Below are 20,942 nucleotides of genomic sequence, written 5' to 3' on the forward strand. Positions count from 1 at the left end.
CCCAGAACAGAAGCGTGGCGCCTTTCAGCCACGGGCTTGGTGTCCCACATGCCCAACACTTTGTGGGACGAGCCTCGTTGGCCCAGAATAATCCTCTGCTCCAAAATCTGGTGAGGGCATTTTGGGACTGGCCCTGCTGGAGCCGCCCGCTGTGTCTTTGCAGGTTGTCGGACGTTTCCCACGCACTGCTGGAGATGGAACCAGCCTCGGGAACCGCCACAGCCCCACCCGGCCACCTCAGCACCTCCATGGCCTCCCTGCCTATTGTTCAAAGGCTCGGGGGCTGCGCTGTGCCGTGCTCTGAGGGAACCGAGCTGCTGGAGGCCAGGTCCCCTCCCCGGGTGGGGATGGGTGCGAGGGGTCAGGCCCTGGGGAGGGCCGGGGGGCGCCGGGGTGGCCGCCTGAGGTGATTTGGTGGGGGGGGGGAGGGGGGGCTGCTCCTCACAGCCCTCGGCCTCCGCCAGGGGAAGGCCGGGGAGACTTTTGTCTTGCCTCATGCGCGGCTGAGCCAATCGCAACTCGCCTCCCCTGAGCGACACGCCCTCCCGCCAATCATCAACAAAGGGCGCCGCCACCCAGGCGCAGCCAGTCACCGTAGAGCAGACGTATTTCTTCACCAATGGGGTTTTAAGGCTGAGCCGAGGCTCCTCAGAATAGACGGCGAGGCGGGCCAAAGGGCAGAATGGCAAGGCATTATCCAATGGGAGCCCAGGGTTGGGTTTGAATCATCCAATGAGAAAGCAGCTAGGGGGCGGGCCTTAGGGATAGTATAAAAGGCGCGGCCGGTGCGGGCGGCGGCTGCAGTTGTCACCGGCAGCAGCGCCGGCAGGGTCCGACAGGGGGGAAGGGGCGCGCTCCGTTCCCGGGACCGTCACCTCCCGCCGGCCTCCTGACGGAGCCCTCTCCCCTGCCTCCACCTCCTCCCGCCCGCCGCCATGACCACCACCACCACCTTCTCGGGCATGGACCCTAGCGGCAGGAACAGCTCCAGGTCCGCCGGGGGAGCGGGGCTCGGCGGCGGCGGCGGCAGTGGCCCTGGGGACCGTTAGGGAACCGTTAGGGCAGCGGAGGCCGGGTCTCCCCCGTCCCCTCAGGTCCTCGGGGGGGGGGGGGGGGAGCGGCTGTGTGTGGGGGGGAGGAGGGCACCCACTGGGGGGCTCGGGGGGGTATGGGGGGTACTGGCAAGTACGGGGGGGGGCTCCGGGGGGTTCCGAGGGGGGTACCGGGGGGGGGTCAAGCCGCGTCCTGCCGCAGCTGCCCGGGGTGTGTGTGGGTGTGCGGGGCCGGGGGCGGTGGGAGCTCCCCACACCCACCCCGGGCCTCCCGTCTGCCTCAGCCGCCTCCTAACAAAGAAGGGAGGCGACTCCCTCCGCGCTGCGCAGCCACAGCCGGGGGAGGGGGCGTGGGGGGGGGCACCGCGCCCCGATTCCCCCCCCAGTCTCCCCTTTTCCTCCACGGCTGCTGCTCCTTCCCCCCTCCTCGTGCCGCTGCTCCCCGGCCCCTCGGCGGGGCAGCCCCGGGGGTTTCCTCGGGCTGGGCGCGGCCGGGGGCAGGCGCCATTGTCTGCTCTGGGGCCCCCCCACCTCGGGCACCCCCCGCCGGGGGGCAGCGGGCACCGACCTCCGGCCGGCCCAAGCGGCGATCGCCCACGCCCCGCTGCGGGTTGGGGTGAGCCACCCCCGGGCGGCTGCTCGATCTGGGTGACCCTCGGGGCTCGGGGGGGGGACACCTAAAGCCCTGCCCCGGCTCCCACCCCGCAGCCGGGCTCGGGGGAGCAGCGGGCGGCCGAGGGGAGCTGGGTGGGTAGCGGGGAGGCAGCACCGCTGTGGAGGAAGCCGTGGCCCTGCTTGGAACAAAGAAAACTTGACAAGTACGGCTCGAAGGGATGCGCGGCACTTGGCGTGCACGGTGCTGGTGGATGCTGCAGCAGTGAGAGCAGGCTCGCGTTTAGCACCGAGCCTTGGCGTCTGTCTTTTCTGTAAGGTTTGGCCTGACAAAGCAGATGCTTCCTGTTCGCTTGTAGCTTTTTTTTTCTTTGGGGTGGAGGAAAAAAAAAAAAAAAAAGAAAAACCTCTTGACAAGTGCTTCCTGGATGTGGATGAATTTTCAGTGCACATCACCAGGTATCAGGTGCAATTTTAAGAACACTTCATTGCCTGAAGTGTGAGTTGTAGCTTTGATGAAGCATGTTAAAGCATCTCGGGGTCGAGAGAAGCTTCTAATAAAATCTGTCAACCTTTTGTCTTGGATTGGCAAAAGTGGTTACTTCTCTTAAACAGTTTGAGTGATTGCTTTTTTTTGCTTCAATTTCCTTTTCTGTTACTTTCATTAAGACCTTCTGTGGAAACTGTCATGCTGCTAAGAGAATACTGGTTTCACTGCTGTGGTAAAATAAGGTGACGTAAGATGAGGGGATGAGCCCTCTTTTTTGAACAATCTGTTCTTCAAATTAGTAAGTGTAACAGATGTAGCCAAGAAAATAAATACACAGGGACATTTCCTCCAGGGGAAAAAAGGTAATGGAGTGATTCAAGACCATTATACTATATCCCTTAATTCAGAAAGGAGAAGCAGCAGATCACAAAAGTGTTCTTGGATTCATAAAGCATCTTACACAATAGTGGGATCCTCCCATTAGCTCCTGAGCATTATTAATTATATATTTGGAAAGGAGTTTTGTAACAAAAAGCAGTTAGCTGGTTTAGTAACACTAAATATTCACGTCCAACACCTTTGTGATTTTTTCTTGCCATTGTCTTGAGTATTTTAGGCTGGAGAAGTGTTTTTGTGTTGCATCTCAATTAAACTCTTAGAAAAGAAGAAGGAGTATGCACCTTCCCTAGCTTGTTCTGGTCTTCCTTTGAGGGCACTGGGTGTCGTGAAAGCACATTTCTGTTGGTATGCTCAAATCTCTTTAAGCTCAGTGCAGTAGCACGCTGCAGACCTAAGGGTTTTTCTGATGAAACAAATCCAGATAGAGGCTGTAGCCCAGTCATCAGTGATGCAACCAGCACTTTGACTCATGTGCCAAACTTTGGTCTTCGCTGTGCTGCCAATTTGAAGATTAATTGCCTTCATAGGGTTCTCTAAAAAAAGCTGGATTCTGGCGTGCCTATATAATTATATATATATGTTTAATTTGGTCAGACACTGAAGACTGGTGGCAGCTCTTGTTGACACCAAGTGAAGCAAGGACACAAGTAGAGTACAGAGTATTTTGGTTTTGATAAATGTCACCAAGGAAGAGCAGTGGAGATGTAGTACTTTGTCTGAATGCTGGCAAGCAGTTTAGCTTTATAGGTTGAGTTATGCACCGAAGACATAACAGTGAGCGTCATTTATTAAGAGCCAATGCATAATACAGTCATCTCACACAGTTTCCATTTGGGCAGAACGTAGCCCATGCAACTAACTGCCCATTACAAGAGCCAACAACGATCTTTCAGCTTATTAGTCTTGTTTTACATATTAAGAGTGCTGCTCAGTAATGCAGATTATAAAGACCCAAGGTTGTAAAGTTAAATCTCTCTCCAGAGTGCTGCGTCCTCCTGGTGGCGGGTCCAACTTTTCCCTGGGTTTTGACGAACCAAAAGAGCAACCCGTGCGAAGGAACAAAATGGCATCCAGCATCTTTGGAACTCCTGAAGAAAATCCACCTTCCTGGGCTAAATCATCGGGTAAGAATGTAGTGCTTTGTTCGCAGGTCTGCTGACATGCATTAATCCATTCTTGGTATTGGCCTGGAGCTGCTGGTGTCTGCGTGTGGAAACCTGAGTTCACTTCCTATTTGGTAGTTTGGGGCTAGAAATGATGTCTACTTGCATGGGAATTTTTCTTTTTTGAATTACTTTCAAACTCTTTTTCAAAATTACCTTTTACTGTATGTCTTGGACATAGGTGTTGCAAGCAGATAGCTAAGAGGAATGTATTTTGGATGTGATATCTCCAAATTAATCATGTTACAATAGGGCAAACTTGTTTCTTAGTATGTGGAAGAGTGCTGATCTTGATTAATCAGAGGAAGTTTAGCTTTGTGTTGTACTTGCAGCTGGGGTTAAGCTTCCATTTCTGCAGAGCATTTCCAGTAGGGTTGGCCTTGGGACCCTGCGTGAGATGCAGCTGTACAATTGTAATTTGTGAGTCGTTATGTAAAGAACCAGGACAAACCTTGGGATGTTAAAGCTGTCATTCAGAAAGGAAGAGCACCACATCAGTTTTCATCTGCTTTCCCAGTAAGTTAATCTTGCAACCGATTGGAATCAATCTCTGCTTCTAGGGACTAAGCCAGGTGAAATCAGAGAAGACAGTGAATCATCTGGACCACAAAGAAGAAACTCAACTGATGCTAACTATGGAGACTTTGTAGATCCAAAGGTCAGTACATTAACTACGAAGAGCCTGATAAGGGGACACTTTGATCTCTGTATGTGATTGCTTTATCACTGATGGTTGCTCAGTTGAAAGTGTTGCAGGATTCAAAGTCTTATTCTCAAACCTGTTCTTGTCCTGAAGGTTCTCTTTTCCGTATGATAGTCTTACAGCATGCTGGTGGAGGCTCGGATTTTTCTCAAAGGGGTGCCTTCTAGAGCCCTTAACTCTTCTTATTGATGGACAGTAATGAAGTGGTGTGAGATCTCACTTTAGCATTAATTGCTTTCATTATTTTTTAACAGATTGTACAAACAATAGTTACTACGTTGAACTGTGTGGATTTATTGACTTACAAGGGCCTTGGTTTCATATCCCAACACCATGTCCCTCAATGGCATGAGTGCTTATTTTATTTCTGTTACTCTCTTTAGTAATACCATCAGAAATGTTATTTTCTGTGTAAACTACTTGATAGCAATATGGAGCATAATTTATAGTGTTAACATGGCCTTTGATTGATGTATTATTATAGTTAATGGAAAAAACAGGACATAGAGTAATAATTCCTCTGAACATAAGAAAAAAAAGGGAAACCTAGAGCAGACTGCACTTGCAAAAACAAATTCCATAGGTGAAAAAAAAGAAACCTCTTGAGCTTTAGGTTTTCAGAACAGAACTTTGTAGGTAAATCACCATTTAAATCTTGTATAGATACCTTTTGGGTATAACCTCATGGGTTATAAATAGCAAGTTTTATTTTGATAACTGGCGTCAATCATCAGTTTAACCCATTTTGTTATTAATAGCCTCACTGAGCCACAGAATTGTTCCTTGTTGCATAAAATATCTTGTTCCAATTTAGCAAACACAAGATTAAATTTATAGCTGCTACCACAGAAAACAAAAGTAAACTGTTTAGTCTAATTCTATTTTCTACTTAATTGTATTAAATACTCTGTCTTGTGGTTCTCAGCTTTGCAAACACGATTCTTGTAATGCGGAATACTTTAATTTTGTGCAGTGATTAAAGCTACAAGCAGCAGAAGCTGGAGCTAATGTACTATAGCGCAGTCTGAGATTTGAGGGGATATATTTGCATGCATTTCTGTGTACTAATACCCTAACGACTGCAGGTTCACTGTGTAATTAACAACGTTAAGTCTATGGAAGTTGATAAAACCTCATGCCATTGAGAAGCCTTTGCTGCTGCTGCTGGTGGACTTTCTGTATCTTTGTGTTGTTACAGTGTCGTTACAGTCTGAACCAAATGAGTATGAAAAGAATGTTTAGCTGTTTGTGTAATGAAGAAAACTTTATCTATAACATTGTCTAAAACTTTTTGATATTTCACAAATGAAGTTAAATATCCTGGATGGAACAAATGTTTTTGACCTTGTTCAAGATACGTTTGGTGTTGGAAAGAGTTGCTTAGGAGAAAGGAGAGGACACCAAAATATTTCTAATTGCTTAGAGTATGATTTTCTTGTCATTACTGCTTGGCAATTGCAACGTTCTGGTTACCGTCAGTTCTGCCTGATGAAGGATGCTGTATATAATAGTGCTGTAAGACACCTGCATCCTTCACAGTGTGGGAGTACCAAGTATACCATATATTACAGGTCATCAAGATTACTTTGGTACTATCTGTCTGAATTTTTAAAAGTATGTCAGGTAAATAAGCAGTTGATAAAATTCAATTAGTCACAGTGTGAGAACTGGTGCTTACAAAACCATCATATTAATCTGCATAAATACTTATCTAGAACCAGCCATGCTACTCTGATACCTGCCTCCTAAGAGCCTGTTCTTGCTCTAAAAGTTCTTCATTGGGTCTGTCAGGGTGTTGTTGGGCAGAGCAGCATGTCTGGCCACAGCACGGAGTATTGAGTACCCTTTTGATGGAGGTAGGGGGAAAATACTTTTTTGAGTATGAGATCTAACGTGTTACTCTCTCTCTTCTAGGGAGGAGATGGTGGTGGTGAAGCTTCTGGTGAGTAACTCCTTCAGGCTCTTCTAGTAAAAACAGTTTGTACTTATTCAATAGAAGAGGTCACGGGTTTCTCTCAAGACAGATAGCTTGGGGTTCTCCCTTGATTCCATCAAATCAATAAAATGACCTCACTACCTCAGTGGAAGTTGGTAAGAGTGGATATGGAATGCAATGGCAGAATGCCTCTGTTTAGTCATCAGGTTAAAAACAAGAACAGTCCTGTTCATTTATTTTGCCAGCAGCAGCTGGTGTCAAGATTTGTTTAAGTACTAGAGGGCAAGGTGGATACCATCTTGCAAAGACTTAAGTCATTGAAAGACTATAATACTGTTTTTAGTAGCTTATAATTAAGTAGTACAGTCAACTTCATAGATTTTAGTTCAGCAGTTTACCTCTTTCCATAGTGTCTTTCCACACAGCAAACACTTGATGCACAGAAATAAGCAGGAACAGCTACTGCATCTGAAAGCATCTGCATTAACTAGCTTTTAAGTTCCTGTTGCTTTTTTAAATGCTGATTTTTGCCAAGGAAGTGCATGTGCATACTGAACCCTTCATGTAAACAGAGGAACTTCCCCTAGCAGCATGCATTTTACCTTGAAGGGTTGTTGGTTTTTTTTTTTTTTTTTTTTTTTAGCTCTGAGGGTGGAAATCTCTCCTTTGCAAGATTTACCTTAAGAATAGCTTACTTCCTGATGTGAGGAATGTGTGTGTTGACCAAGTACTTTACGTGTTACTTCTAACACCTAAGAGTTGTGGAGGATCACTACAGCTATTAGCAGTTGCATATCCTGAGCAGACTTCTGCTGGGAGGGTGAGAGGTTTTCCAGAGTGCTTATTAACTACCTCTAAGTGGTATCTCTGGCCAAAATAAGTCTTGCTCCTCCGGCAGTCTGTGATACATCATCACTGCTTCTAATAAAACTATGCAGGCTGCTTTAGTCTTTCTTTCCCTTGTCTGTCCGATCTTAATTAGCATCCTAGTGGGCAGTTAGAGTTTGTGCCTCAGGTAGGAGAATGTGGTTTGATAACAGAAGTACGCTGGTCTGAGGGCTCTGCTCCTTCTCCTGGTACTTGTTTAAAGCAGCTCACTCTGGGGTTAGAAGACAGCCTGTAAGGAGTGGTGAGGCAAGAGGAGGTGGCATTGGAGGCAGCAGAAATACGGCTGCCTGGGTTAGCAACACCTGACTGAAACTTTAAGTACAAAATGATATTCCTGACTCTTACAAGTTCCCACTTTCACAGGTCTAATACTTGTTGGCCTTTGGTTTGTTTCCAGAAGGTGACAATAAAGGACGCCCTTATCAAGTACTGAGTGTATCTATGCTGGGAAGTGGTTTTCCAAATAAGTGAATAAGCAATCTGTTATTGGACAGTAACACCAAGTTAGCGTTCCTAACTGGAGTTGTTTGCTGTTAACTAAAAATTAAACTTTTGAAGACAGACATGGCAAAATAAAATGGTTGACACATTTGGCTGTTCAGCTTCCACTGGTAGTACTTAGGAAGGAGTAAGAAGTTAATGGTTCCTGGAAGTGGTGTAGGTGGCAGATACCTGAGGATCTTGATGCACCGCTAAATTAATCTCTCCCTTTGATAGATTTGGGTATCTTAGCTTAATGGAGCACAGAGTCCTGTTGAGCTGGCTGTTTCACTCCACCACTTGATATTCCCGCTGTGTGAGATGGCAGACACTGGATGGTGAACGTCCCACTTGTTGCACATGTAATTTTGCACTTGACATTGCATAGCTGTCTCCTGGGTTTGAAAGGGGATGAATATGCCTCCAAATAAAAGCTGTCAGCTTATAAATTCACAGCACAACTAGATTTTTAATAGGCTCCCATCATTAAAAGTTTCCTCTTTTGCATTTGGAAATGATTTTCTATATGTAAATGATGATAAAACCCCAAGTAGGTGTCAGGTGGGATATGGCATTTTTATTAATCATGTCTGTCTAGGGGAAGAAGAGTTGTTCCTTTTGCAGAAGTGTTCATACTTCCTGTTTGGGATCTGTAGTTCCTTTTTGTGCATCAAGGGTTTCAATAGTTTGCAGTGTACTCACTAGCAAACTGACTCAGAGGTTATATCCTTTCTGATAAGGGAAGAACTTCAGTATTTAATCTGATCCTGTTGCCTTTTACCACTTCAGTTTCTAGGTTAGCAAGCTGTGCTATACCTTGATTATGTGGGAAGAACTATTGTGTGTATCAGCTGGCTAAATGAGTCTCTAACATGCTATAGCAACTTCCCCAAATTCTCCTGTGCTAGTAATTCATGTTTCTTTTGTGATTCAGTTAGTGCTGTGTAGTTGATGAACGTGACTAGCTAAGGAGAACTAGACAGTGCTTAATTGACTGTCACCAGTGACTGCCTTTACACGATACACTGGAAGGTGAAGTCTGGCATTCGGTAGACAGATTATCATGGCGAGTACTTCATAGTACTTGGGCTGTCTGCTTGAAGTACAGACAATGAAGCATTCAGTGCCGTACGAGCAGCGGGCATGGCCACAGTTGTTCTCAGCTTGCTGAGTAAGCAGGCAGTGGTATGCATGAGCTGCAGAAGCTTCAAGCTTAAAACTTAGTATTCAAACTATTTTGTTCAGATGTGCCTGTGGGTTAATGAATGCAGCAGAGAATCTATACTGTAAATTATCTGACTGCATGGAGGTTATACTAAGCTGCTAGGGTTCTTTGTTATAGGGTTCTTTGAGTGGGTTTCCCCACATGAGTGGGTTTTCTGCATTTCTGATAAAATCCTGCATCAAAAGTTATTAAAAAAAACACAAAACAATTCAAAACCAACAGTAAGTTGCCACAGCATTGGATTTAAAGCATCTCCTGTGGATTAGAAAATAGCCGAATAATAGGAGGCAAACAGTAGGGTTTAGTGATTGCTTTTCAGGTTGGAAAAATGAGCCATGGGAAGTGGTGCTGGGACTGGACTAGTTCTATTCAGTGTCTTCATCCATGACCTGGAAAAGGTAATGAACAGTGAAGTCTCCAATTTTGTTGGTGATAGCTAAGCTCTTACAATGTGCTGATGTGAGAAAAATCTTACGGTCAGAAGAACTCAACAAAGTGGGCAGATTAAAAGGTCTTTGCATGAGTAAGTAGGAAAAAATAGTAACTTAAACCACCTAGGAAAAAATCACGTAAACCATGCCAGTCCCATGTTTGGCTCTGTGCAGCAGTTAACTCTCAAGATCTGCCTTGTGTTTAACTACTGAAAATTCTTTGAAATGTTTGGAGGAAGGCAACAAATTGTTGAATGTCATCTGGAAGAGAACTGAAAAGAAGATGTTTTGCTTTTCTAAATAACGATATGCCTGCATTTTGCATTGTGTGTGCAGTCCCTGAAGTGTGAAGATGAGATGGTTGTAGTGGGGGTAAAGAAGGGGCAGAGGAAGGTAGCAGAAAAGATCAAGGAGGTAGAGCAACTGCCTTATGAGGAGACTAAAATGGTGGTGCATCTTCAGTCAGAAAAGAAGGCTGGGAGAGAGGGAATATAATCAAGATGAGCAAAATCGTGAAGGTACTGGTTAAGGTGTATGTGCAGATGTTCCCAAATCCTCCAAAAAGAGAGCTAGTATTCGTTAGATGAAACTAAGATCTGTTAAAAGCAGATGAAACATGTATTCACAGAGCTGGCCATGCACCCCCACCCATGCTTACCCACACCCCCAAGCATCAGAAGACATCTTGGTGCTGATTTAGGCTTTTGGCTCATAACTGATTGTATTAATTTATAAAAATAGGAGGTGCTAATGATCTTGCTGTCCTTACCTACTTCATTGACAACTAATTAATATATTAGTTATTTGCTAGAGTATCTAAAGTGCTTCCTGTGAAGAATTCCTTCTGTGTCCTGTCTTCACTTGTGGTTCTTCAGAAGTATTTAAAGCAGATGACGCTGTCATGTGCTTTCCAGGGAATGTAAGACTTGAGCCTACCCATGCATGGTTATTCCCCAGTCTGTTCTGTGTGAAGCCTCAGAAGTGTGTGTCAGACACTCTTCCCTCTAAACACGAGTTATGAAATAGGGAATGTAGTTTGAACCTGAGCTCTTGCTTCCAAGCACTGATGCTTCTGTTTCCAGCAACTGCTCAGATTTGAGTTGAAATTGTTAGAGTGGTTGTACACTGACTGTGTACATGACTTAATTGTAGCTGCTTGTCATAAAAAAAAAAAACCAAAACTGTGATCCCCTAATAGTAGCTGAGTGACTGCGACTCTTGAATGCCTGAAACTGAACTGTGAGGCATCAGAGTTCTTCTGAAAAATACTTCAGGCAGCTGAAAGGCTGTCGTGCCAGCAGATTACAGCAGCACTCTGAGTGTGTCCGTAAGCCTGGAGAAAACTTAGTGGGGCTGATCTTCTGTTTAAGCCAGAGAAACCTCTGGCTTTCATTATCTACATCAAATACCTTAAAAGCTTCTTTTCTTTTAGAAAACACTGAGGCTGATGTAGAAGCTGCCCCAGGTCAGAATGAAGAAAAATCCCTGCCTGCTGCACCTGTTCCTAGCCCAGTAGCACCAGCACCTGCACCGTCCAGGAGAAATCCACCTGGTGGCAAGTCCAGCCTAGTCCTTGGTTAAACCTTTCCTTTCCTGACTGTTTTGAACTCGTGTCTGTTTCTTTTCCCCCATGCTTGTGAACTGCACAACTTGAGCCTGACTGTACATCTCGAATTTCTTTCATTAAAAAGAAGCACTTTATGTACTCCATCCTTTTTTGAGATCAAGTTTTGTTTTGTTTTGTTTTGTTTTTTTCCACTTCTGTCCTGTGTTTCCCCCAGATCTACTGGAAGTGACATGAGTGTTTTCTAGTGATAGACTTGAGGGAAAGCTTTATGAAGTATAGTAATGTAATTCAAAGGAGAGTAGATTGGTTCTAAATGTGCTTAGCGGGTTTTTGTACTGAGATTTTTAGAACCCCTTAGCTTTACAAAGGGTCTAGAGTCCTGGTTAAAGAGGCCAGCAAACAATCAGTAAGAGCGGTCCCTTCCTCCACGTGTGAGTTTCAGGGATCTAAAAGAATTCATTGTCTGCATGTGGTAAATGCCTTGAGCCCTGCTGTGCCATTTAAAGTGGTTAGTGTACACCATGCTGCCTTTAACAAAATAAAACAATCTTGGTACTAGACTACTACGAAGCAGGGTATGTGCCAAATAGAGGGCTAATGACCAGAGCCACCTGGCCTGATGCTAGGAGGGGATGTATTCACACTTTAATCAGTGAAGGTGGAGTGGATCGTATAAAATAAATAAAAATTACAGGGCATTTTTTTTACAACTGACTCAATGCTGTGCATGATCATGCTGGTGCTTGACCATGAGGTGAAAATCTCATCCTTTAAAGTGTGTGTTGTAATTTCACGAAGCTGGACTGTTGCTTAAAGTAAATAATATAGAAATTTTGAAGCAGTGTTTCCTGTGTGGGTTTTATTTCATGGGTTTGGCTCCACGTTGCTCTCAGCAGACCTGCCTTATTCCAACATAGGTGGGATGGAGCAGAAGAGGTGAGTTCATACACCTGACCTGGGGGTACCATCACATGCCATCTCCCTTTGAAGAAAGTGTCCAACTTCTCTTTGGTTTTATCTTCTAGAACAGAGAAGCATGCAATATGGCTTGATACATGTAATCTGTTTGTTTTACCAGAAATATTTCCTTCTCAAGAAAATAGAGGAAACGAAAGTTTCTTGTCACAAAAATAAATCAGACCCTGGCCAGAAAGGGGGTGCAAGGGAGACCAAACGATCAAGTACTCTACTGTCCTGGAGGGTATCTGTTGCGTGATAAGCCGCAGCATGGGGATTTGTACAGAGCTATGTGTGCAGGAGGGACTGTGCCTTTTTCACCCTTCCCCCTCCTGGAAGAACAGGATCTAAAAATACCCCAGCTTTCCAAGTCAGTTTTGGAGAAGCCCTGGTCTTACATGTTTAACCTATAAAACTGGATTTGCTCTAATGTGCTCTTCCTCCCCTACAGCTGGGGGTGTTCTTCCCCACAGCTGTTATGAAATGCTGTCTGGCTGCTGGGTACATGTAAATCATGCCTACCTGCTTCCTGCCCTAGGAGGAGGAAAATGATAAATTTCCATTTCTTTTGCAAGCTCCGCAACCAGAGGAACCTCTAAATTCTCCTTTACAGTTACTGAGACTTTGGGCAAGCCAAGTTGCCTTTCCACCTGTCTTGATTGGAGCATTGCGGTCACAGCTGAGACTCACTAAAAGGGTGCACGACACTCATAACAAGGCAGCTGCTCGCTATCATTGCAGATCAATTTTGTTTCTCACCATTGGCATAAGCCCAGTTAGTGGTTTACTCACCTCTGCTCCTACCTGGGTGGGGGGGGAATTCGTACCTGCAAATCCCATCTCACCCCGTGCTTGGGGGTACGTGGGTGCTGGTGGACATGGACGGTGCCCTGGCCGACTTCAAGGGTGTACGCTGCGGGGCTTCCTCTCCTGCTTCTGTGGTGAGTCACGCCTGGAGCTGGTGGAGCAGCAGGACTTCGTGCCGGATCAGTACAACAGGCTGGAGCTCGGGGTGAGTGGTGGGGTGCTGTGGGCGGGGGGAGTGCACAGCTTGGGCTCCCCTGCTCATAGGAGCGTTGCGGAGAGTTCTTTGATGCTAGCAGCCTTAATTAGAGTGATAAGAGGCTGCTTCTTACAGGGAGATTGCCTACCCTTTTCAGGGAGACTTGGGTGAGAATGAGGGATTCTGGTGTAAAAATAACTGAGGGTGAAGTTCTTCGCAGAATCATGCTCACAGGCTGCTCTGCAGCAGTGGTGGTAACGTCCCTGCAGCTCCCTGAGCACTCCGAAGCATTAATGTAGCTCCCTAGCAGGCCAAAAAAATACAGATAAAATATATGGGCCTTACACGGCTAATAAAGCCCCATTTCTACATCATTCCCTCTGCACGCTCTGAGAAGCAAAGTGCACGGTAGGGAAGTGATCTGGAAAAATATGTAAAAAGCTTGAGGTGCACCCTATATCTGTGCAAATTGCTGCTGTTTGTAGCTTCCATTATGTTTGCTAATGACTGAATGAATAGCAGAGTTATTTGCAAGGCAAAATTGTAAATACGGTAAATCCAGACTCGTGCTTCTTTCCTGTTACCACAGGACAACTGGGAATCTGGAAGAAAGCTGGATGGGTGCTGATCCAGGCTGTGCCATATGCTTTCCCTGTGAAGTTCATTGTTAACTTTTAAGATCCTGCACTGAGCATGTAATTTATTTATTTTTTATTTCTAAGAAGTGACAACTCCCATCCATTTCCTTCCTGTTCCATGGCTAGGTGCTGGCTTCTGCAGCAGTGTGACAAACTGGGGTGCTGGGTCCAGAGTATTTTCACAGGCTCCAAGCAGACTGAGCTCTGATCCATGGCTGCTGATGCTTGAAACTTCTGGAACTAGTAAATACGGGCAGCAGACATTTTCTTTCTTGCTTTATATAAACGGACACAATTTATTGCTTAAGTGAGTAGTGTTTAGGTATCTGTTCCTTTTATGAGTCTCACTTAGGTGTAGTGGGACAAGAAAAAAATAGAAGTAATTTAAGGGATCATGATCATGTGAATGTTTCATTCGATTCTATTTCTGACACCTTTATTTCCTAATTTGGTTCACAGTCATCCTGTTCGTTCACAGATTCTACGTGTGTCAATGAAATAACCAGATAAGTGGCTTGAGTCCCACGCAGATCAGCAGGGGCAGAAAGTTCTTATCTTGCTGTTCATTGTTAGTCGGGCTTCATAAGGAAATTGGGTCTATGTATTCATGTCCGTCTCCCTCTTCAGTAACCTCTGGATGTCTGGGCAGTTTTAGGTACATTTGGCGGAACAATAATTTTGCAAAGATCCTACAAGTTTTATGTAAATAACACAGCTGGTTAAAAATACAGACCTTGTTAGTTCTGCATGGGCACCGAGAGCCTGCGGGGCCACGTGTCTGTGCAGGGAAACAGAATCTGGGCTGGGATCAGCCACACACTGAGCTCTTCGTGACAGGTGTCTACTAGGGCTATCCAGGAACATCAGAGGTGTTAAGATACCCCCGTGTCTGGGGGTTGGAAGCACTGTGATAATGATTTATGCAGTGCCCTCTTAGTGTTGTTTGTGCTTTGCCGGTGCTTATCATCTGTCTCTTGAAACCCAATCCATTACTTGCTTAACTGTTTGGTTATTCTTTTGGTTTTATCGTAAATTGATCATTAATTTCACACTGTAAATCCTTAGCCTTTTTATTTAGAAAGCATTTTGTTCAAGACTTTCTTTACTGTACTTGCCTGAACCAAGCACTTAGAGGTGTGTAGCCGTTTCGTTGGCAGGGATTTATCTTACATGTGTCTAGGATGTAAAACCTGTCCCCAGACAGTTTCAAAAAATGATTCAACATCTCCAGCAGTGGGAAGAATTTCTAGAATTACTGTAAGTGTTGAAAATGGGAAAAGCTTAGGCACAGATATAAGTCTCCTAGCTTTGTGTCCAAGCTGTTATCTCACTAATGGAAGTCACCAGAAGTCACTCGCCTGGGCAGCTGTTCCTGAGAGTTTTTGGAACTTACTCTGAAGCCAGAAAATTAGATTAAACAAACCTCCAGGCTGATCTGATGTGGTAGCTCTCCTACTTTACACAGCTGACTTCCCAAGGCAAACTCATGGGGACAGTGGCTTGACTAGGCTTCAGAGAATGGGCAGATGGTTCTTCCAAAAGACAGAGCAAGGGTGGGATGAGAATGAGAAAGAAAATTGTTTTTTTACTTTTGCTGTTTGGTTTGTTTTTTTGTTTATTTTTTGTTTTTGAGAAATGGTTCTCAGAGTCATCAAATCAAATTTCTTTCTTCGCTCAGCAAAGCCAGACTTTTTTTTTTTGTGATGTGGAAAGTTGCCAGTTTCTGTTGTCTTGCTCTAGGATAAAATAGCTTTCAGACACAAGCTTTTCAGACACTGATTCTGTAATCAAATCTCCCTGGGAAGAGCTCCAAGGAATTGTTGCTGAGATCAGTGAGGCCTTGTGTGGAAACAAAGACTTGGGTAGGTCTTATTGCCATGTCTTCACCTAGACTCCTTAACCTCTTCTGATTTGCGTGTGAATTCCTGCAGTGCTTCCAACTTTCTGTCTGCTGTTTTAGCAGGATTTGTAAATTTTGACAGCTGAGTGAGCACTATCATTTGAGAGATTTCTTTAATGCTGAGTACTCATCGCTGCTTAATTTAAAAGTTTTTTTGTGTGTTCATATTCCACTGGTGATAGAACATCATCAGCTGTACTATAAAAGCAATCTTGTACAATTGCTAAGCAGAGGGTGCCAGCCTGCCTTTGAAGAATACTTACAAGAACTAAGCTTTCTGCACTGTTTGGTGGCGTGGGAATGTAAGACTTTAATGCCTGTGGAAAAATGCTAGCTTGACACTGCTGAAGTTCTCCATATGACCCTAGAAAAGGTAAGATTTGTGTGTCTTAGAGTAGAAGAGATACTGGAAGCTTAACCTCTCTGTCTGAGAATGAGACGCAGGCCTGGAGGTGTGCTCAGCCCCGAGTGCTGCTGGAATGGTGGCTGCCGAGGGAGAACTGTCACGGTGCCTCGTGTGCTGGGACCGGCAGAGATGCCACCAAACAGTCACTGGTCTGCAGTTCTTAAAGTTAACTGACCAGAGCTGGACTCAAGCCAGTGGATTTCCTAATAATAAAAGGCACAAGAATGTCTTATCTGTGCATTTAAAAATTGAAAGCAAATGCAGGCAGTAATGCAAAAACGGGGTGCTGGTTGGTCCCACAGCCAGGGTAATAACCAGGTCACCAGCTGGCAGGGAAACCCAGCCCCAGGAAGCAGGGCACTGTGACCAGGGCAGGGGTGCTACTGGGGTGAAACGGTTATAAAATGAAGTGAGCTGCCCTCCTTAGACATCCTGAGTCCTCTCCGTGTGTCTGGAAGCTTGTCCTGCATTCAGCTAATCTCTAGAGTTGTTCCTGATGTCTGCTATTGATGAAGAGATACTATAAGACAAGCAGATTTTTTTTTGTGCTTTTAAGCTCACTCCTGTGTGTTTTAGGCTGGGAGCAGAAAGGGAAAAAGAGGAAGTAAAGCTCTGGAACTTGCACAGGCACAGGGTTGTTGTCTTTCAGGGAGCACTGTCGTCAACAACCAAACCCTGTATTTTACGTATTTAGCCACCCTGGCTTTTGGGTTGCCTTTTGCTTGATTGGCTGACAATGAAAGGAGACCAAGCTGGCTTCGATTTCTGGCCCATGTGTGTTAGTGAGTGGGTGAAGGCTGGACTGCAAGTGCTGTACAGAAATATTTATGAGTTTATACAAAACTGTTTACACAGCATTTAAGTTAATGTTTTATTAAGAGAAGGTTTTACGAGACAGCTGTTCTTGTGAGCCAGGGTGCCATGAGCCTTTTTTCAATCTTCACCTTTCTCACCAGTGGTAATGAAAGACAGATAACTTTCCACTTCCCAATTTACAGCATAGCTGCAACCTGTTCTGTGTAGTAAGTTACTAGCCTATAGCATGATGATAGGATGGCACATTCAGTACCAAAGCAATGTAATAAAATTACAAATTGCTTGGGCAGGGAAACATTTTTCTTCTGCAGGAAGAATGAAGTTTATGTGACATTTCAAAGTCATTTGAGTTGACGATGAAGGCGGGAGCTGCAGCAAAACCAGCCAGGAACTGGAGGGGATGTCAGCCCAATAACCCAAACAGAAAAATACAATTGCTAGGAAGGATTATTTGTGCAAGCTGCACTTGGCAACCTGCTGTCCAACAGCCACAACCTGTTTTATTTTAAATATTTGCTTGCAGTTTATGCATGGCCTGTTATAGTGCTGTATCGTCCTCTTTATTAATAACTAAAATCCAGCACTCGTCTGACCAATTTCCCACTCCATTGTTCTTCCATGCTCTTGACCTGCTGAGCAGAAAGTGGAGACCTGGCAAAACAGAGGGAGGCCTCCCCATTAAAAGCTCCCAAATGCTCTGGTATCTTCAGTCCTTAGGGAGAGGAATCCCTACTGCTGTGTGCCTGCTTAGGTTCTGAGCCTCTTCCACCTGCAGAGGTGTGCAGTAATCCTCCAAGAAGACAGTTGCCAGATTGCTTAGCCGTCTGCTGGCTGAGAGGGAGAAGCGAAGCATGCACTCCACCACTGGGAGAGCTGTGGTCTGCTGGCGGGACTGCGGTGTTGTCAGGTACATCAGCGTTGTGACCGCTGACATGACGGTCTCCTCGTTGGAACTGGAGAGGCAATTTATTATGGGCTCTACCCCATTGGCCTCCAGAATATAGTCTTTGTTAGTTTTATCCAGGCACAGGTTACAAAGACCACCTGAAACAGCAAAAGACAGTGTCTGACACAGGCAAGACAAATTCTTTCTGCACACTTAACAGGATGCGCTCTTCTCTCTGCTCCCCTCTGCCTTTTTTTTCCCTGTTTGGGAATTGGGCACTTTATTTGGGAATAAATGGCAACAGCCTGAATGTATTGTATAGGTTTATATTTATTGATACTAACACAATCTGATCCTGCCCTGTTAGACACTTGCACTGGGTTGTCCTTGGATGGCCATTCAATCTTTCTTCCTTTTTATAAGGCAGTACACAAAGATATTTTTCCTGAACAGTAAGAGACAAATACTCTACATCTCAGGAATTGCAAGATGGTATTAATTATCTTACATAACCTTTTTTTTCCAACTTAGTGTGGTAATAGAAATTATTTCCTTAAATCCAATTGAGTACAAGTGCTGATCTCTAAGTGCTGACCAATATTTTGCCGATCCATGTTTTCTAATACAAAAATACGTATCCAGGTTTTCTGTAAGATTTAGTTGGAAAACTTTTAGCTGCTTCCTGGGCTGTTTTCTTTATTCTTCCTGGAGATTTTCCACCAGAACACTCCTCCCCCTGTATGTCATTAGAGGGCACTGTACTGCTGTCAGCTAGTGTTTTCTTAAGAGTCTTAAAAAAGAAAATCCTTTCCAGAAAGCATCATTTTTTTTAAGCACAGCAGCTACATTAAAATGAAGGAGACATACTGCCCTTAAAGTCATTTCCTCTTACCCCATTCCACTCACTTTCCACCAACCAAGGGCTTGCCAGAATGCAGTACAGCTACTGTCACCTGCCTTCTTGAACCTGAGGTGAGAGTGGATGCTGAATGGCAGTGCTGGGATGGGCACCCCAGCTCCTGTCATCCCTTTCCCCTATGGGTTGTTTTATGAATGTACTCGGGTGCAGTTCTTACCAATAGCAAACTCCACAAGGGTCTCGTTGTCTTCAGTCAGCATATCGAGGAACAGATCCAGGACCTGAAGCTGCCGGAGATACTCGTAGTTTTTGGGGTCGTAGGCAAAGTTTGCAAGGTTGGCCAGCACTTGCTCCTTGGCCTCTGCAAGGGAGAAGCATCGTGTGAAGGAGGGGATGGTGCCAGAGGCACCTGCCACGTGCGACATAAAGACTAGCAAGCAATGGAGCTCAAACTTTTAAACGTGGGGTTACCTGAGCTGTCCGTCACCTGGAACTCGGTGACGAGGGCCTGCAGGTACTCCAGCCTCCCCAGCTCCATCCCGCTGCTCCCCAACGAGCTCGGGGGCAGAGAGACCGGTGCTTTGCTCTCCCCTCCCCGGGGGGGAGGCGGGCACCGCGGCGGACCACGCACACACACGGCCAGGGCCCGACCGCACACGGGAAAGAGCCGGGACGACGCCGGGGCAGGGGACGACGCCCCTCCGCGCCCAGCTGAGGCCTACCGGGGGCCTCCGGAGGAGGAGTGGGCGGGGAGGGCGCGGCCGCCATTTTGTGGGCGTCGCTGTCCTCAGGCGGCGGCCGCCATTTTGTGGGCGTCGCTCTCCTCAAGCGGCGGCCGCGGCTCCTCCTCCGCGGCAGGGGGTCGGGGCTGTTGGAGGCGCTGGCTCAGTCCCAGCGTACGGGCTGGAAACCGATGGAGCCATTACTTGTTATTGATAACTGCAAATAAATAAAGCCTGTTCCTGATAACTGCAAATAAATAAACTCGCGTCTCGGTATTTCACTTTGTGTTTGGTGAAATTTGGGGGTTTTAAGCACTTCTCATGCACGGTAAGGTAAACTACCTGGAAAAAAAAAAAAGCAGTGAAGGAGCTACTTAAAACGGTAACAGGTAATTCCTCCCTGGTTGTACAACATCCTGGTCTAAACACAGAGCAATTAGGTGATTCTGAAGAAGGGTAGTTCTAATTAAAGCTCCATTACGTGCACCACAAGCGGACTCAAACGTGGTTCACTTTGTGGAAATCCCTAAGTGAAGGTACATAAATACCATGCACTGGGGGTAGGCTCAGCAGAAATTTGCCCTGATTTTATTGAGGCAATTAAACGACTACGGGTTCTTTTGTAGATAAAGTAGGGAGCAGTCTGAACAGATGTTTTTGGTATTATCTTGAGTACTTGATTTTCACAGAAAGGAAATTGAACGTGGTCTGATCCACCAAATACATGGCATCAGTGACAAGCATGTTGGGCTGATAATCACTCCTACCACACAGCTGGGTGTAGTAAACTGTCTGCCCACGACCACATTACATAGAAGGAGGAGGAAAGAAGCTGCACTGCATGCAGTAATGCTTTTAGCGTTGCAGTGGTGTGGGAAGTCAGGGAATGTGGAAGTCAAGGTATTCATTTCCACCTGGTATAAAAGTTTAGGCTAGGCTAGCAGCTTCAACTTATAATTTAACTCTTATAATTCCTATGCATGGGTGCACATATGTGTACATATATGAAAACAAGCAATGGAGGTGCAACAAACTACTTCCACGTTAGAATGTTAGCATATTAGCACATCTCTTTTAATGTAGGCATTTGTAAGTGTTGACATACTTTAAGCCACATCTGTCATTGCTAATGTGTACTAGCGCGTGACTAATGTGCGAAAGCAGAAGAGAAAGCAAAGGCAGACAAGCTAGCCCAATACAAAGGAAAATGGTTAAGGATACTGGGATTGACTAATAAGGACTGAAAACCAGAGCATTTAAAGAGGAAAAACGCAATAGCGTCTGTACACAAATACTGTATTTGTGGTCAGTCAGTATAATTTTGCAGGCATAAAACCAGTAGAAACTTTGTCCTCCTCTGAACTGGTTGCACAGACAGCAGTGTTTAGAAACAGCTTGTTCCTGTGCTGGCTGGGTTTCAGGTGATGCATCTCTGAAAACTGCACTCTCCAGGTCACGCTATTCAGTGTGTGGCAAGAAGTAACCAGGGGGAGAGGAAAACTTGTGCTCGGCTTTCTGGGAACTGTTTGCTCTGATCCTCCTAGCCTTCGTCTTGTTTTGAGTTTAACTGGTTTAGAGATGTGAGGAACATATTGCATTTAATTTGATGTGCTGGAGCTGCCTCCTGGAGGAGAGTTTGACAACATTCCCTGGGTTTTGTGGTCCTCAGAGGTTTTCTGTAGGAGTCAGGCTGTGCTAGTACTGCTTATATGACGAGCTTTGTTACAAGCTGCGTGCTTGTCTGTGCGCTGGCTTGCTGCAGGGAGTTTGTCCTGATCATCCAGAAAGATCACTTGGTAGTAGGTATGT

The 20,942-nt window shown here is 45.4% G+C and overlaps 2 protein-coding genes across 3 annotated transcripts; one reads left to right on the forward strand and one right to left on the reverse strand.

The window, feature by feature from the left end:
* Positions 1-783: 783 nt before the first annotated feature.
* Positions 784-11,790, forward strand: JPT1 (Jupiter microtubule associated homolog 1). Of its 2 annotated transcripts, none has more exons than XM_048064238.2 (5): positions 784-991; positions 3,535-3,677; positions 4,277-4,374; positions 6,334-6,361; positions 9,268-9,346. In XM_048064238.2, the coding sequence occupies exons 1-5, from the start codon at positions 936-938 to the stop codon at positions 9,309-9,311; spliced, it is 369 nt and encodes a 122-aa protein (XP_047920195.1). In that variant the 5' UTR covers positions 784-935; the 3' UTR covers positions 9,312-9,346. The 2 variants fall into 2 exon arrangements, with proteins under 2 accessions (XP_047920195.1, XP_047920194.1); XM_048064237.2 differs by lacking the exon at positions 9,268-9,346 and adding an exon at positions 10,812-11,790 and having other exon boundaries at positions 786-991.
* A 4,906-nt stretch (positions 11,791-16,696) lies between these two features.
* ARMC7 (armadillo repeat containing 7) lies at positions 16,697-19,195 on the reverse strand. Its single transcript, XM_013178995.3, has 3 exons — positions 18,883-19,195; positions 18,629-18,772; positions 16,697-17,710 (listed from the first exon to the last, which is right to left on the reverse strand). Exons 1-3 carry the CDS (start codon positions 18,947-18,949, stop codon positions 17,373-17,375), a joined length of 549 nt encoding a protein of 182 aa, XP_013034449.3. The 5' UTR covers positions 18,950-19,195; the 3' UTR covers positions 16,697-17,372.
* Between the last annotated feature and the right edge of the window lie 1,747 nt (positions 19,196-20,942).

This window comes from Anser cygnoides, chromosome 19 (assembly GCF_040182565.1).
Source record: "Anser cygnoides isolate HZ-2024a breed goose chromosome 19, Taihu_goose_T2T_genome, whole genome shotgun sequence".
NCBI lineage: Eukaryota > Metazoa > Chordata > Aves > Anseriformes > Anatidae > Anser > Anser cygnoides.